General features: G+C 38.8%; 1 protein-coding gene and 1 long non-coding RNA gene across 2 annotated transcripts; one reads left to right on the top strand and one right to left on the bottom strand.

The window, feature by feature from the left end:
• Positions 1-3871: 3871 nt before the first annotated feature.
• On the top strand, positions 3872-6613 carry LOC112095885. The gene is made up of 3 exons (XR_002904025.1): positions 3872-3913; positions 4280-5317; positions 6079-6613. It is a non-coding gene; the product is annotated as an uncharacterized LOC112095885 (long non-coding RNA).
• A 404-nt stretch (positions 6614-7017) lies between these two features.
• LOC18054459 (putative disease resistance protein At5g05400) lies at positions 7018-11115 on the bottom strand. The gene is made up of 2 exons (XM_006452237.2): positions 7442-11115; positions 7018-7269 (listed from the first exon to the last, which is right to left on the bottom strand). The coding sequence occupies exons 1-2, from the start codon at positions 10636-10638 to the stop codon at positions 7242-7244; spliced, it is 3225 nt and encodes a 1074-aa protein (XP_006452300.1). The 5' UTR covers positions 10639-11115; the 3' UTR covers positions 7018-7241.
• Positions 11116-13580: the final 2465 nt, after the last annotated feature.

The raw sequence follows: 13580 nt of genomic DNA, 5'->3' as shown, positions 1-13580 counted from the left end.
TTTACTAGCGGATCTTATTGGAGGCATTCCTTGATGCGTGAGACAAGGTCAGACTTCGATGGCTAATGCTAAGTGTTGCTAATTTCGCTTTGCGGCTTAGAGCGTTCACAACGACATTGGCTTTACTCAAGTTAATAGTCGTATTCCGCAAGGAAATCTTGCCACCATGCTTACTTCGGACTCAACTTCTTTTGTGTTTGAAAGTAGCTCATCGCCACGTTGTCCATCATAATCGTGAAGTGTAAGCCAAGCAAGTAGTGTCTCCACACCCGCAAGCAATGTATGATTGGGGTTATCTCTTTCTCTTGCACCGTGTAGAGGCGTTCCGTATCGTTTAGCTTTCGACTCTCGAACGTTATGGGGTGGCCTTCTTGCATAAGGACTCCACCTATGGCGAAGTTAGAGGCATCCGTTTGGACATCGAAAATCTTGGTGTGGTCCGGAAGGGCGAGGATGGGTTCCTCCGAAATTGCTCTTTTTAACTCCTCGAATGAGCGTTAGCACTCTTCAGACCAATGCCACGTTCTGTTTTTCTTGAGCATATCTTTTAAGGGTGGCCCCTTGGCTAAGTAGCCCTTGATAAAGCGGCGGTAGTAATTCACCAGCCCAAGAAATGAGCGAAGCTCAGACACTTTCCTGGGAAGTTCCCACTCGAGAATGGCCTTCACCTTGGCATTCTCCATCATGAGTTTCCCGCCCGCAATCTTGTGGCCAAGGAACTCCACTTCTTGTTGGGCAAACGAGCACTTCTCCATCTTGATGAAGAGCTCGTTATCTCGAAGTATTTAGAGGACTTGTCACAAATGTTGGGCTTGCTCTTCAATCGTGGTGCTATACACCACAATGTCGTCCAAGTACATGACCACAAAGCGGTCGAGGAATGGTTAGAGCACCTTGTTCATAAGTGTGCAAAATGTGGCGGGTGCATTAGTAAGGCCAAAAGGCACCACAAGGAATTCGAAAGACCCGTACCTTGTTGTGCACGCTGTCTTCGGTTCGTCTCCCTTGGCGATGCGCACTTGATAGTACCCAGAGCGCAAGTTGAGTTTGGTGAAGTACCGCCCTTTGCCAAGCTGGTCAAACAAGTCCGCGATCAATGGAATCATATATTTGTTCTTGATTGTGATCTTGTTGAGCGCTCTATAGTCGATGCACATCCATAGCGATCCATACTTTTGTTTTTGGAAGAGCACGGGTGCACTGAATGGGGCCTTTGAGGGGCGAATATAGCCTGCGTCCATCAAGTCTTTGAGTTGTCTCTGCAACTCTTCAAGTTCGGGTGGCGCTATGTAGTAGGGCGCCAAGGCTGGTGGCTTCACGCCTTATTTCAATTCGATCGCATGATCTACCTCTCGTTAAAGTGGGAGCTTCTTCGGAAGTTCAGGAGGCATCACATCCTTGAACTCATTGAGGACGGCTTGTATTCGCGGAGGGACTTGGCTTGGCGAGGTTCCGCTATTTCACTCCTCGTTTAGTTCCCGAATGGAGACCAAGAAGCTTGGGTCCTTCTCGAAAGCCCTTTAGAATTGCATGACCAAGAGTGTCTTCTCTTCGGACTTGCCACGCTCGGTGGGAACCATGCATGCCTTGCTCCCGTCGAGGATGCTTAGGGAGTTCGTAGCGAGCAGCGGGAAGGCATGGACTTGGTCGAAGAATTCCATGCCGAGGACCATCTTGAAGCCATCTGTGGGTATGATGGAGAAGTCAAACTTTTTGCTCCATGTACCGAGTGTCATGTGCATGCCTTGTGTAATACCCGCAATTGGCTTGGCGGGTGAGTTCACCGCCTTCATCGTGCCTCCTTCCTTGGTGGCCTTGAGGCCTAAGCGCTTGGCCTTATCTACGGACACAAAGTTGTGCGTCGCTCCCATGTCTAGCAGAGCGCGAACGGACTGGCCGTTTATCTTCACGCTCATGCATAAGCCCTTTCTTCGTGAGTGCTAGCTATTGGCGATTGAGTGCACCGAGGCGTTGGAGAGAACCCATGCTGAGTTGCCGCGCTTGCCTTGGGCACGATCTCCCTCATGACCGCGGCTTGGTTTTTGCGGAACATCCACAGCAACAACGCCCTCTTGTGCTGGATTCAAAGGGTTGGCAATTACTTGTGAGCTAACTTGCGTGGGTGCAAACCTTAGCTCTGATACCAATTGTCACGGGATGAGTGTTTTGCGCAGCAAACCCGTGCGGCACTTAGACAACTTTGCCGAATGTTGCTAAGTAAGTCTTGAGTTTCTCGACTAGCTAAGCCAAGAGGTTTTCGAAGAGGTAGAGAGAAGAGAGCAATGGAGTCGAATGGGGAAAATTGTATTACTCGAATGAAAGATTACAAGAGAATTTACAAGTGTTTGAGTTGCTTGCTCTAAGCTTGTTGCTCAAATGCTAAATGACATGCCCTATTTATAGGGGAGGCTTGCCAAGCTCTAGAGATTCTAGAGAATTCTACCACATGCCTAGAATTCTAAATATTTACATGTGCTGGAAATGTGTGGAGTATTCTAGAGTATTTACAAGCTCAAATGTGCTAAAGTTGCCTAGAAGTTTCTGGAATTGGGCCAAGCTAGCACTCTTGACCTTGTCTTGGGCTCTTGGTGGGCAAATTGGGCTAGCAACTTGGGCGGTCTGTAACAGTATGGTGTGTCTTTAAAATTCCAGCCAAGACGAGACTTGCATGGTTTGAAGTGGAACTTACACATACCAAGATCGACAAGGTCAGATGATATTAAGCTTTGTGATAGATTTCTTGTTCGAGGTGGTACACAACCTTTTTCTAGTGTTGTGCAGGTAAAATCAGAGGAATGGACAATGTGGACATGTGAAATCTGAATGCTATGGCTAGGAAAAATGGACAATGTGGACAAGAGACATGCTGAAGCTCAACTGCTCAACTTTCAATCCTTGTGAGCTTTCCTTAAGAAGGCATCCTGAAGAGTTGTGCCGCATAAAAGCGTAGTGTTTGTGTAAACCAGGGTTATTGTGGTCTCCGCTACATCTTCAGACAATGTCTCGGGAAGACACGCCACTATTTCATTGCTAGAGTCTCAAAGAACTCCTACCGTTTCTTTTCATTCTTTATTGCAGCTGTCGTCCAAGTGCAGCTTTGTGATGGGAATGTCGTTATTGTTATTTGTTTGATTCAATTTGTTTTCTTAATATTATATGTTTGGTTATTTGGTTTTTTTTCGTGTATTAAACCATCTGGTATCCAAATATAAAATCACTAGGGCGGCAAAGCTCTTCAAATAAGTATTTAATGCAGCTGCATTCTCAAGTCTCGAACCGAGAACCTTAGTTAAGCTAGAACAACCTCATACTAGTTGATCTACGCGCTCGTTGGTAAATTAAAAGGCTTGGTTATTCGGTTTTTATATAAAAGAATTGAGATTCAGTATTGAGCTGACCTTTTTGTTATTTTTTTTTAAAGATACTATAGGTATTAGATTAGAATATAAAATTAATTAAATCTTGACTAAATATTGTTATACATGCAAGTTGAATACAGGTTCAACACCGAATTCAAATTCTATACAAAAAGCTCAGACAGACATGATCGTATCTGATTCGGTCATCTTTGATTTGTACGATTTTTCGTCCCTCGTAATATTAATACATTTAAATTGTGCAGCTGAAATAAGTTTGTTAAAGAGGCCATCTGGAAGTTACAACGACTCTCATATAAACAAGGGAAAGTGGGGACTTCTCTGTCCGTACGCACATTTGTTGGCTACTCGGCTTATTTGGGCCTAAATATAACAAAGAACTAATCCCTAAGCTGTGATTTCATGTTGGGCCCAAGCCCAATAGACTGCTCACCGTCGGATGAAAAGATGATCGCCTCCCACATAAGTAAACCTAACTACTGACACATTGTCGCTCGAGAGATCTTGAAGACTCTGATTTCTCTTGGGAGCGCGAGGTATTTAACTTTTTTTTTTAATTTTTAATGAATTTGTATCTTACTTTTTTTTTTGAATTGTTTCACGAAATAACTTAATTCCGTTAAGCTTTTTGTCTTCTATTCGTTTGTAGCTAGTGGTCAGATCTTATTTGTATGTAACCTGAAAAAATGCACAGGAAATTTTTTTTTTTTAAATATACTCGTAATTTTATTGAAATGTTGACAACATTTCGATGATTGGTATCAGTTATTGACTGTCTATGCTATCACAATCTGATTTTATTTCATGGGCCTGACTCTCTTATGGTCTGTTTCTGCTGCTGAACACATGAATCTGCAACAACTTTGATATTTCCTGTGCCTGATTTTGTTCCAATTTTTTAGCAGCTGTAACGTGGATAAAAGATATGTCTAGTATGATGGGAACCAAATCTTCTCCCCATCCATGTGAGCGGGTTCGAACCAATTATAAAGAACCACTTTCACTCTTTTTGTTGCATGATGCTGATAATGAATGTAGGTCATTGATACTTTTCACTACCCGCATCATGCAACAAAAGAGTTGAAGTGGTTCACAGAGCCATGTGATGCTGCGGGAGTACTTGGAACGGCTAATCAATAGAGGCTTTGTTGAAATGAAGAAGGGAGGAGCTGGAGGCTCAATCAAAGCATGCTTTATTTCTTGTATTAGAGTGTTTACGGCATGGGCAGTGGCTGAAACAGACAGAGTGCATCACTTTTCTTTGCTGAAGCTCTAGAAGGTGAATCATTGGAAAATGTTAAACTGCCTTCCGTTTGTGCAGACATGATTAAGTTTTGGTTTCTTCAAAACATTCTTTGCTGGACCTTTATCCTTTGCTGCACTTCATTCCAACAACCCAGATATCAACCCTCTGTGAAATCTCAACCTCATCACAGCCTACCCTGCTGCTGTACCCCAGATATATTGGGCAGACTGTCTAGTCTTCAAAGTCTCTAAATATGTGGAGATTTAAGTTATTATCAATCTATGCTTTGGAAAAGCCGTTGCAAACTGAACCGCCTTGAATCTTTCGAGCTCATGAATGAAAGCAAGATGCCTCAGCTCTTGCAATCTGTCCTAGCTGAATACCAATTTCCGCCAAGTTTGACTGACCTGAGCTTGTCTAATACCGAACTAAAACATGATCCATGCCAACGCTGGGAAGGCTATCACATCTTCAATTCCTTAAATCTGAAGCACAACTTGTATCTTGGCTGAAAGTTTGTCTGCGGTTCGGGTGGGTTTCCATGACTTAAAGTGTGCATCTAAAATTAAATGCAATGGCTAGAGGTGTGGACATTGGGGACTGGTGCCATGCCAAATCTTGAAACCTTTTTATCCATCCTTTTGTTAGGACTGTGACTAGCAGAGATCATGTTCGGTATTCATTGACTTTTGGAGTAAGGTTTTCTCTCTTGTTACCTAGAATCACTGCTTATCTAAATTCTTCCCCCCCCCCCCCCCCCCCTCATTATATTTGGTTATTAGCTGCCTAAAATTTTATTCAAAAGGTTTATCTTAAGAAAACCCTGTGAAATATTCATATGAAGGTTCCATCATGATACTGATGAGTTGTTCAATGTTTTAGGAATTTATATCCTTGGTATAAATTATTTACTTGTTGGGCTCACATACAAGCAACGATACAGACTTCCTTGAAGATTTTATTCTTCAATTATCTGAATGATGTCAGTAATATCCTGGCCGCTTTTGGAGCTTTAAGAATTCATATTGTAATGCGTAGCTTTGTCCCAATTTGCTATTGCTTTTCATGTAGCTAGTAGCCAACGATTTTTTCATGTTATTGAGTAGTAATCTGTTTGCACCAGCATCTATAAATAGCAATATTTTGCATTGGTGCATATCCTCAACTTGAATGGCAAAAGCCACCCAAGTTGTGACATTCACAGTTGCCGACTGTCACACCAATAGCTAAGCCACTCCTTGCGCAGAGCAGAACCTTCATTATTTAATTTAGAGCATAGTAACCAAGCATTGAGTTTCATTATTCATTAATGAATGTTTGAAGAATTAAATCCTGATTCTTGGTATTCTCCTTACTTGTGTGGGTAAAATTGGAGAAAGGGAGACGTCAAAAACTGTAGTCAATCTTGCAATTTCAATTGAAATCTAAATTTGTTCCGGTTTGGTCTTCATTCAGCATTCACCATGCTCCTAGTGATGCAAAGTGGTGCAGCAACAGTCCAGCTTACTTCCTGAATATGAGTTCTGCTCCAATTTGAGCACTTAAAGATGTGGAAGCTTTTCCAGAGTTGGCATAGGATCATCCTTTAGTTCAGTATTAGACAAGCTCAAGCGGGTTGGACTTGGAGGAAATTGGTTTGCAAACTAGGACAACTTGTGAGAGCTGTGGCATCTCTCTTTTCATTCACGAGCTTCAACGGTTCAAGCAGAGTTTGGAGAGAGTTTTGGACAAATCAGATTGATAATAACTTAAATCTTCATATATTTGGAAACTTTGAAGATAAGGCAGTCTTTTCAATACATTCAGATTTTTTTTTTTAAATGTCCAATACATTGCGGTGGTGCCTTAGTGGGATTACTGTGTTTAATTACTATTTTATTACTTTTCCAGCATTGGATTCACTGGTATTTCCCGTAATCCTGTCTCAATACATGTTGCTTGTGAGTTATTAAAGATATTTTTTTGGTCCTTTTTCCGTGGATAACCAACATCAGCGTTTTGAAAGCTACATGTTAATCGTAAATAATAAAGAACCCCCCACCCAACAAAAAAAAAAAAGTGGGACAGAAACTTCATACGAGGAAACCACCAAGAACGACCAGCCGTTTGCATTCTGTCGAGCAGAAAGGAAATCAAGACATGATGCATTCATCTGGGTTGAGAGAAATTATGAAAGAGGTTTTGTTAACTCAGTAAAACTTGCTACTGCATGTTCGTGATTTGTCATGGAACGAAAGGTACATTTGTTGCGTTTGAATATGCATATGAGTCAGTTTTTTATCTCATCAACATGGGAATGTACTTGTTCCCTAATAACTTATTTTATCATGTGTTACTGCAGTGTGATTGTGAAGACAACTGCAATCTTTATTTCGTTGATAAAATTACATAGAATTCAGAAAATCATGATCACACCGTTTTATGTAATACATCACAAAGTAATCAAACACAATACAAAGAAAGCAAGGCCATAGGCAAACATATAGATGCTTAAAGTTCAGTAGCAATGCAACGAAATGATTCAAAAACACACACTCACAAGCTTACATAGACAAGGAAAAGAAGACAAGTTCATGGAATCCTTGTTAAATAATATCGTGTCCATTCTTCCAGACACTTTATCGCCTCATCTCTTCATCTTTGAAGCTGCATAGTTAAAAAGGTAAAATATCTTAGCTGACAAACATTTATAACTAACCATAGGTAATATGAATTACTAGAAGGGAACCATGCTTTAAAGATGTCATGAAAATCATGGCAATAGATGTAATTCAACGGAAAAAGAAAAAAAAAAAAAACTCCGAATTTTTATGCCTACTTTTCATTTAGGAGTGGCTGCAGGCGTAGCTTCGAGTAACCTTCATTCCACTGTAACTTTTCAAACCATGCTGAATGTGCTTTAAATGTTTCCAACTTTGGTGCGCTACGAGTATCCAGAGGAAGTTTCATGAGTTTTGGACAGTCCCAAACTTTCAATTCTTCCAGGGAAGGCCACCTCAAAGCCGCTATTTCGCCATTGTAGACACTATCAAGTTCTGGGAGATCTTCCAGCGCTAGGATCTTCAGTTTTGGAAGAACGTTTTTGTTCTCTGCAGCTTTTTCTTCATCAGATACAGTAATGATTCTCTCCATGTGATTGCAACTAGCCACAGTGAGTTCTTCAAGCTGCTTTAGATTGTGGGCATTTGTCAGTGATAACACTCTCTTCATTTTGTTGCATTTACCAATCAGAAGCTTTTTCAGGTTCGGAAAGAACATAGGTTGCGGGGCACTAGACACATTTCTTTCCTGTGCAGCTCCTTGTTCCACCTCTGCTTCATCAACCGAAACGATTTCTTCCATGAGATCACACTTCAGGATGGAAAGATCCTCCAAGTTACCAAGTCCCTCGGCCAAAGTCCTGGAGAAGAGGTATCTCAGCTTCCCACAATCCTTCACTTTCATCAACTTGAGGGTCTTGAGGTATACAACTGAATGGTTCCCTTTCCATATGGTAAGAACTTTAGGTAATCCCACCAAAACAAGTTCCCGCAATCTTTTGAGCCCAGCTTGTTCACCCTCAATATCCTCCAAGCAAAATACTTCCTTCAGTGAGTAACAGTACTCAACATGGAGCTCTTCCAGAATCTGCACTGTTGGATAAAAATTAGAATGGAAAATCCGTTGCATGCTGCAGGCTCGGAGATGCATACACATCAATCCTGTGAAGCCTTGAACATCTATTTCCCCAATATCTTGAAGATTGCTGGAACGAGTAAGAGTTAGGTATTCTGTCTTTTCAAGCAAAAGCTTCACCCAGCTGGCAATAGAGTTTGATAAATTCTTCAGGTGCATACTCCTTTTGGGTGCTATCTCCCAGTAATCATCATTGACACAAACACGGAATCTTTTGAGATTTGTCCAAGGACCATCAAAATCTACTGACAGAACTTTAGTATTCGATACATGGATGTAAAGAACAGTCAAGCGAGTCAACGACGCCACTTCAGAGAATCTAGCATTCTGACCATTCGCTGTTTCTTCGACCTCCCAATCACCAAAGCTATTCCCAACGTACAGTTCCTCTAATTGAGATAGCTTTGATATCACATTTGGTGGAATCACTTGGAGGAACAGATTGTTTGACAAATCTAAGAGCTTCAAATTGCTCACTGTTCCAATTCCATTCGGCAGCTCCACAATTCTTGACCCTTTAAGGATAAGAACCTCTAGTTCACCAAATTCTCTGATCAAAGATGCATCATTCAGATGAGTATTCTCCAAATGCAGTGAACGCAATTTCTCCAAGCATGGAAGTGACGGTGCAAGTGATGAGATGTTAGTGCTGCTCAAATCTAAATTTTTGATTTCCCTCGTATGCTCAAAGAAAGCGTTTGGAATATCTGCAAATGGATTATTTTGCAGAAACAAGGTGGTTAGCCGGGGGCATTTAGGTTGATCAGGTAGTGCAGTAACATTGCCGTCCATCAACGACAACTTCTCACAGTTATGCAAGTCTTCTCTTGGCCAGCCTTTTTTCATACCTGGCTCAGCAATAAAATGGTCCCCTTCTCTAGCTGCAATGTATTTGACGACTTTCCGTGTGTCATCGTGAATTCTAAAACAGCTTTCTCTATCCCCCTCCAACAAAAGGCTAGAAGATATGAGCCTGAGAACTACCGGATGCACTCTATTCCCAACCTCCCCCAAAAGGCCAACCTGGGGAAACAGCCTATCCACCAATCCATGTATGACAAACTCTTCCATGGAGACACTGTAATATGGAGGAAACAGGCAACTGAATTGTAAGCAACTTTTGGCCACCGTTTCTAATTGATCATAACCAAGAGCTACACATAAAACCACTTCCTCTGGAATTCCTTCAACATTAATTGGAGTGGATGCTTTCTTTCTCTTAATAGCTTCATTCCACTCACGGACAGGCTTGTGACGCAGTGCTGTCCCAATGATCACAATTGCATTGGGTAGTTTTCCACACTGTCTTACAACCTCTTCAGCCGCCCTGTCAAAAGCCTTAGTACCCTCGGGAAGTCCTGCTTTTTTCTTGAACAGAATCAGCCTATCCTCATCGGTGAGTTCTTCAACCTGTACATAATTGGTTGATTCCATTTCATCACACACCTCTTTAAATCGACTAGTTAAAATAATTTTACAACCCTTGTGCTCTTCGCCATAAGGGATTCCCACGACTGCCAAATCCAATTTCCCCCATAGATCGTCCAAGATTATGAGCACCCTCTTTTGCCTCTTCAATCTCTCTGACAAAAAAGCTGCTCTTAACACTTCAACATCTCCTTCCAATTCAGTGTTCAGAAATCTAGCAATTTCATCCTGAACTCTTTTCACATCGGGAGTTTGAGTAACCCTAACAAATATAACTTTATCAAATGGAATTTCTTGTTTCATCACTTGTTTCATCAATGTCGTTTTACCTATTCCTCCACTGCCATAAACCCCAATTATGTTGATGCTGATGCTGTTATCCTTCAGCAGTTTCATAACGGACTTTATTACCTCCAATGCAGACTTCAGAGGAACAAATTCAGGTGTGGGAATGGACCTTACATCCGCAGAGCGCGCAGGGAAGGATATGCTCTCGAAGTTGCTCAGACGTATGTGCTCAATAATTTCAACAGTCTTCTTCGTTGCAACTCTACTTAACTGATGACGTTTGCGCCAATCTAGATGCCATGTGTGGCAACGGCCTTCGCTCTTCTGGATTTTTTCTTCCAGCAACTCCACATCCATTTCATACTGAATGGTTTGAACTTGCCAGTTCCGCACTTCAGCTTTGATCTCTTCTCCTCTATCCTCGGCATCTTTCACAAACCGCAAAACATCTGTTTTCTTAGCTTCCAGGTCTCTGGCTCGCTCCCTGAAGGCGCCTATGTTGCTTCCATATCGTACAAGGTAAATAATCTGCCTCTCGACTGGATTCCATAGGCGTTCTAGGATGCATGATAATCCTGAACCAGCAGTATTAGAAAGAGTCGACAGAACCCAACCACAAGGCATCTATCCAAACAGAAGAATTGAAGGAAGATTCAAGCAAAACAAGAATAAGAAGACAGCGAAGAGAAATGATTAGTCACTGTAGACCTCATCAAGATCTGTCAAGAGAGTAATGGTATTGGGAAAGACAGCGTAAGATAGAATCAAACATGGAAGAGAGTGTACGTGGAAATGTCCAAAGATTAATTGACAACGCATACCCCTTTACTTTTTCTTTAGAATAGAGTATGACTTCGCATCGTTTTGTGTCCAATGAAAACTTAATTACTTAATGCTGATGTAGAATCATTCTTTTCTTTGGAGTACCAATTGAGACTCGAATACTTGATTGGCCACTTGCTTTCTCTTTTGCCCTTTGTCTTATTCTTTTGAAACATTGACCAGACCAGATGGATAGTTTCTCTAACCTCATATAACGCATAGATAGCAAGGTTGAATCATCAGTTATCAGTTTAATCATCTGCAATTTTCTGCATGCATGCGACATCTGAAACCAAAAAAAAAAAATTCCCCTTCTTCTTCCTGCTTTTTTTTTTCTTTTTTTTTTAAGTACAATAATGATTTTCAATTTTCGGGAAGCCAGCTCTTCTAACCAGAAAACACTTTTGTTTAGCTGCCCAGTAGGCCCGGCAGTGTTTTTAAGTCAAGATTTGAAGATATTAGTAGGGACACAAGTGTTTCCATCTACCAATTTCACAGGAAAAAGTTTTCTTACTAGTGGACAAAATGCACTCATGAAAGCATATTTATTTATTTATTTATATTAATAAAATTCTTGAGATATTTTATTATATAAATATTTTCATTAAGGCCGGTATAATCATATTATTTGATTTATATGGTCACTATCTGAATTTATAAAAAATATAAATACAAGTTCTTATGATTATTTGCAATTGATAAATAATATTGACGTATTATTTATATTTAAAATGTAATAAAATTATTGAATAATTTGTTTTAATCATATATGAATTTATTGGTATTGTTTAACTACATTGAACTGAATTATGTATGAAATTTAATTTTAAAATGACTGTTAAATTTATTAAATCTTATAGGCATTGATTTTATTGCAATCTCAATCTTAAATTGATTATAGTTTCGTGATTATGATTGTTATTCTATTTAAGTTACCAATACAAGTGACATATATTTATAGTCAAAATAATCTGGTATCTTAGTGGAAGCAATTATGAGCTGTGAAATTATAAAATAACAATATAGAATTTGTACAACACATCTCTTGATGGGTTTTCGGTACTTGATCATAAAATTTTCTAGCTAAAATATGTCAACATAATTGATATGTTGAAAATAATCATTTGAAAAAGGGAAATTTTTAACCTACCCCTAAATAAATTGACATTTTACACCGCGCACCCAAAAAAATGACGTGTTGCACCGCGCCCCCAATCCATTAATTTTTCAATTATTTCTAACGGTTCTGTCTAACTTTTAATTGAATGACAAAAATGCCCCTCTATGAAAAAAATACAAAATTTTTAGCTCATTTAATTTTTTTAAGGTTTTTATTTCAATTGCAACAAAAAAAATTTCTTGTTACGTGTACATTGTCACCACTATTATTTTTCCTTTAATTTTTTAAAGATTTTTATTTCAATTGCAATAAAAAAAATTTCTTGTTACATGTATATTTGTCACTACTATTATTTTTCCTTAAATTTTTTAAGATTTTTATTTCAATTGCAATAAAGAGAATTCCCATTAAAATTAATTTAAGAAATGAACTTTCAATTTTACCCCTCCACCGTTAAACTTAACTGAGAAAATAACGGAATTGGGGGTGCAGTGCAACAAGTCATATTTTTTGGGGACGCGGTGTAAAATGTCAATTTATTTGGGGGTAGGTTAAAAATTTTCCTTAGAAAAAACTAATAAGTGCCAATGAACAAGATGTAATTAAGTTAATTAGACATTAAAATATTAATTTAATTCACGTTGGTACAAAAAAAATTGATAGTAAAAAAATCTATGTGGTATAGGTCGAATTATTATTCGAAAATACTATTCTAAATAACATACAATTATGGAGATTAGTTCTAATGTTTTAATGGAGTGGATCTTGAATGAAATAATCAAACTAATTTAATTATAAGCCTTATTATTATAGTTATTATTGTATATACCCAAATGATTCCAGAGTTAACTCAAATTGACTACACCATTACCACATTGATAAACAAAATAAATAATTATTTAGGTTAAAAAGCCTAAATATATTATTTACGGGAGACTTCATTTAATATTATTGTGTATAAGAGATTTTGTGTTACTTTACAATATAGCCCCTATAACAAGCATAATGATGCGCCATTTTTTGTTTTATCTTATCTTTTAATTTAAATCAAATAAAAAGCCTAGGGTTTTGGTAAAAAAAAAATTTATTTTTCTACAATAAAACAAAGAAGCCACAACATACAAAAAAAGAAGAAAGAATATTTTTCTCTCTAATTTTGAGAGAATTTTTTTTTATTGGTAGTTGATTTTAGTAGTGATAAAGGCATGCGGTAAATTGCAAATGGAATTTGAGTCATAACTTGAAAGATCGATTCGATCTAACAAGATTAGTGGTGACGAATCGTGACTTGGAGCCTAAATGACTACTACAAAAAAAAATGTACGAACATAAGATTATGATAATTTTATATATTGTATGAGAACTACAATTCAAATATTTTCGCTCCAAAAACATTTTATAACCAACAATGTATGTACCATACCGTTACTAACAAAGATTCCTTTTTAATTCTCTCTAGGCCGATACCATTAATTCGAACTTTACCAATACCATTTGATTAATAGAAGTCTATATTATATTTACGGGCAAAACTATGCTGCCATGGGATAAGTAGCCCTTCTTGGGTCAATTACAGCGCAATTACTATTGTTTGTTGTAAAATATTAAAAAAAAAAGGAAATTT

Source organism: Citrus clementina, unplaced genomic scaffold, assembly GCF_000493195.1.
Source record: "Citrus clementina cultivar Clemenules unplaced genomic scaffold, Citrus_clementina_v1.0 scaffold_1, whole genome shotgun sequence".
Classification (NCBI taxonomy): Eukaryota; Viridiplantae; Streptophyta; class Magnoliopsida; order Sapindales; family Rutaceae; genus Citrus; species Citrus x clementina.
Note: the sequence above shows the minus strand (reverse complement) of the source record. Positions and strands in the feature narration are given on the sequence as shown.

Bases quoted from the DNA above. Each gene is read 5' to 3' on its own strand.
- LOC18054459 (XM_006452237.2), bottom strand. From the start codon at position 10,638: ATGCCTTGTGGTTGGGTTCTGTCGACTCTTTCTAATACTGCTGGTTCA. The intron at 7,270-7,441 runs GTAGGCATAAAA...TTAACTATGCAG, and splicing joins CAGCCACTCCTAAATGAAAA to CTTCAAAGATGAAGAGATGA.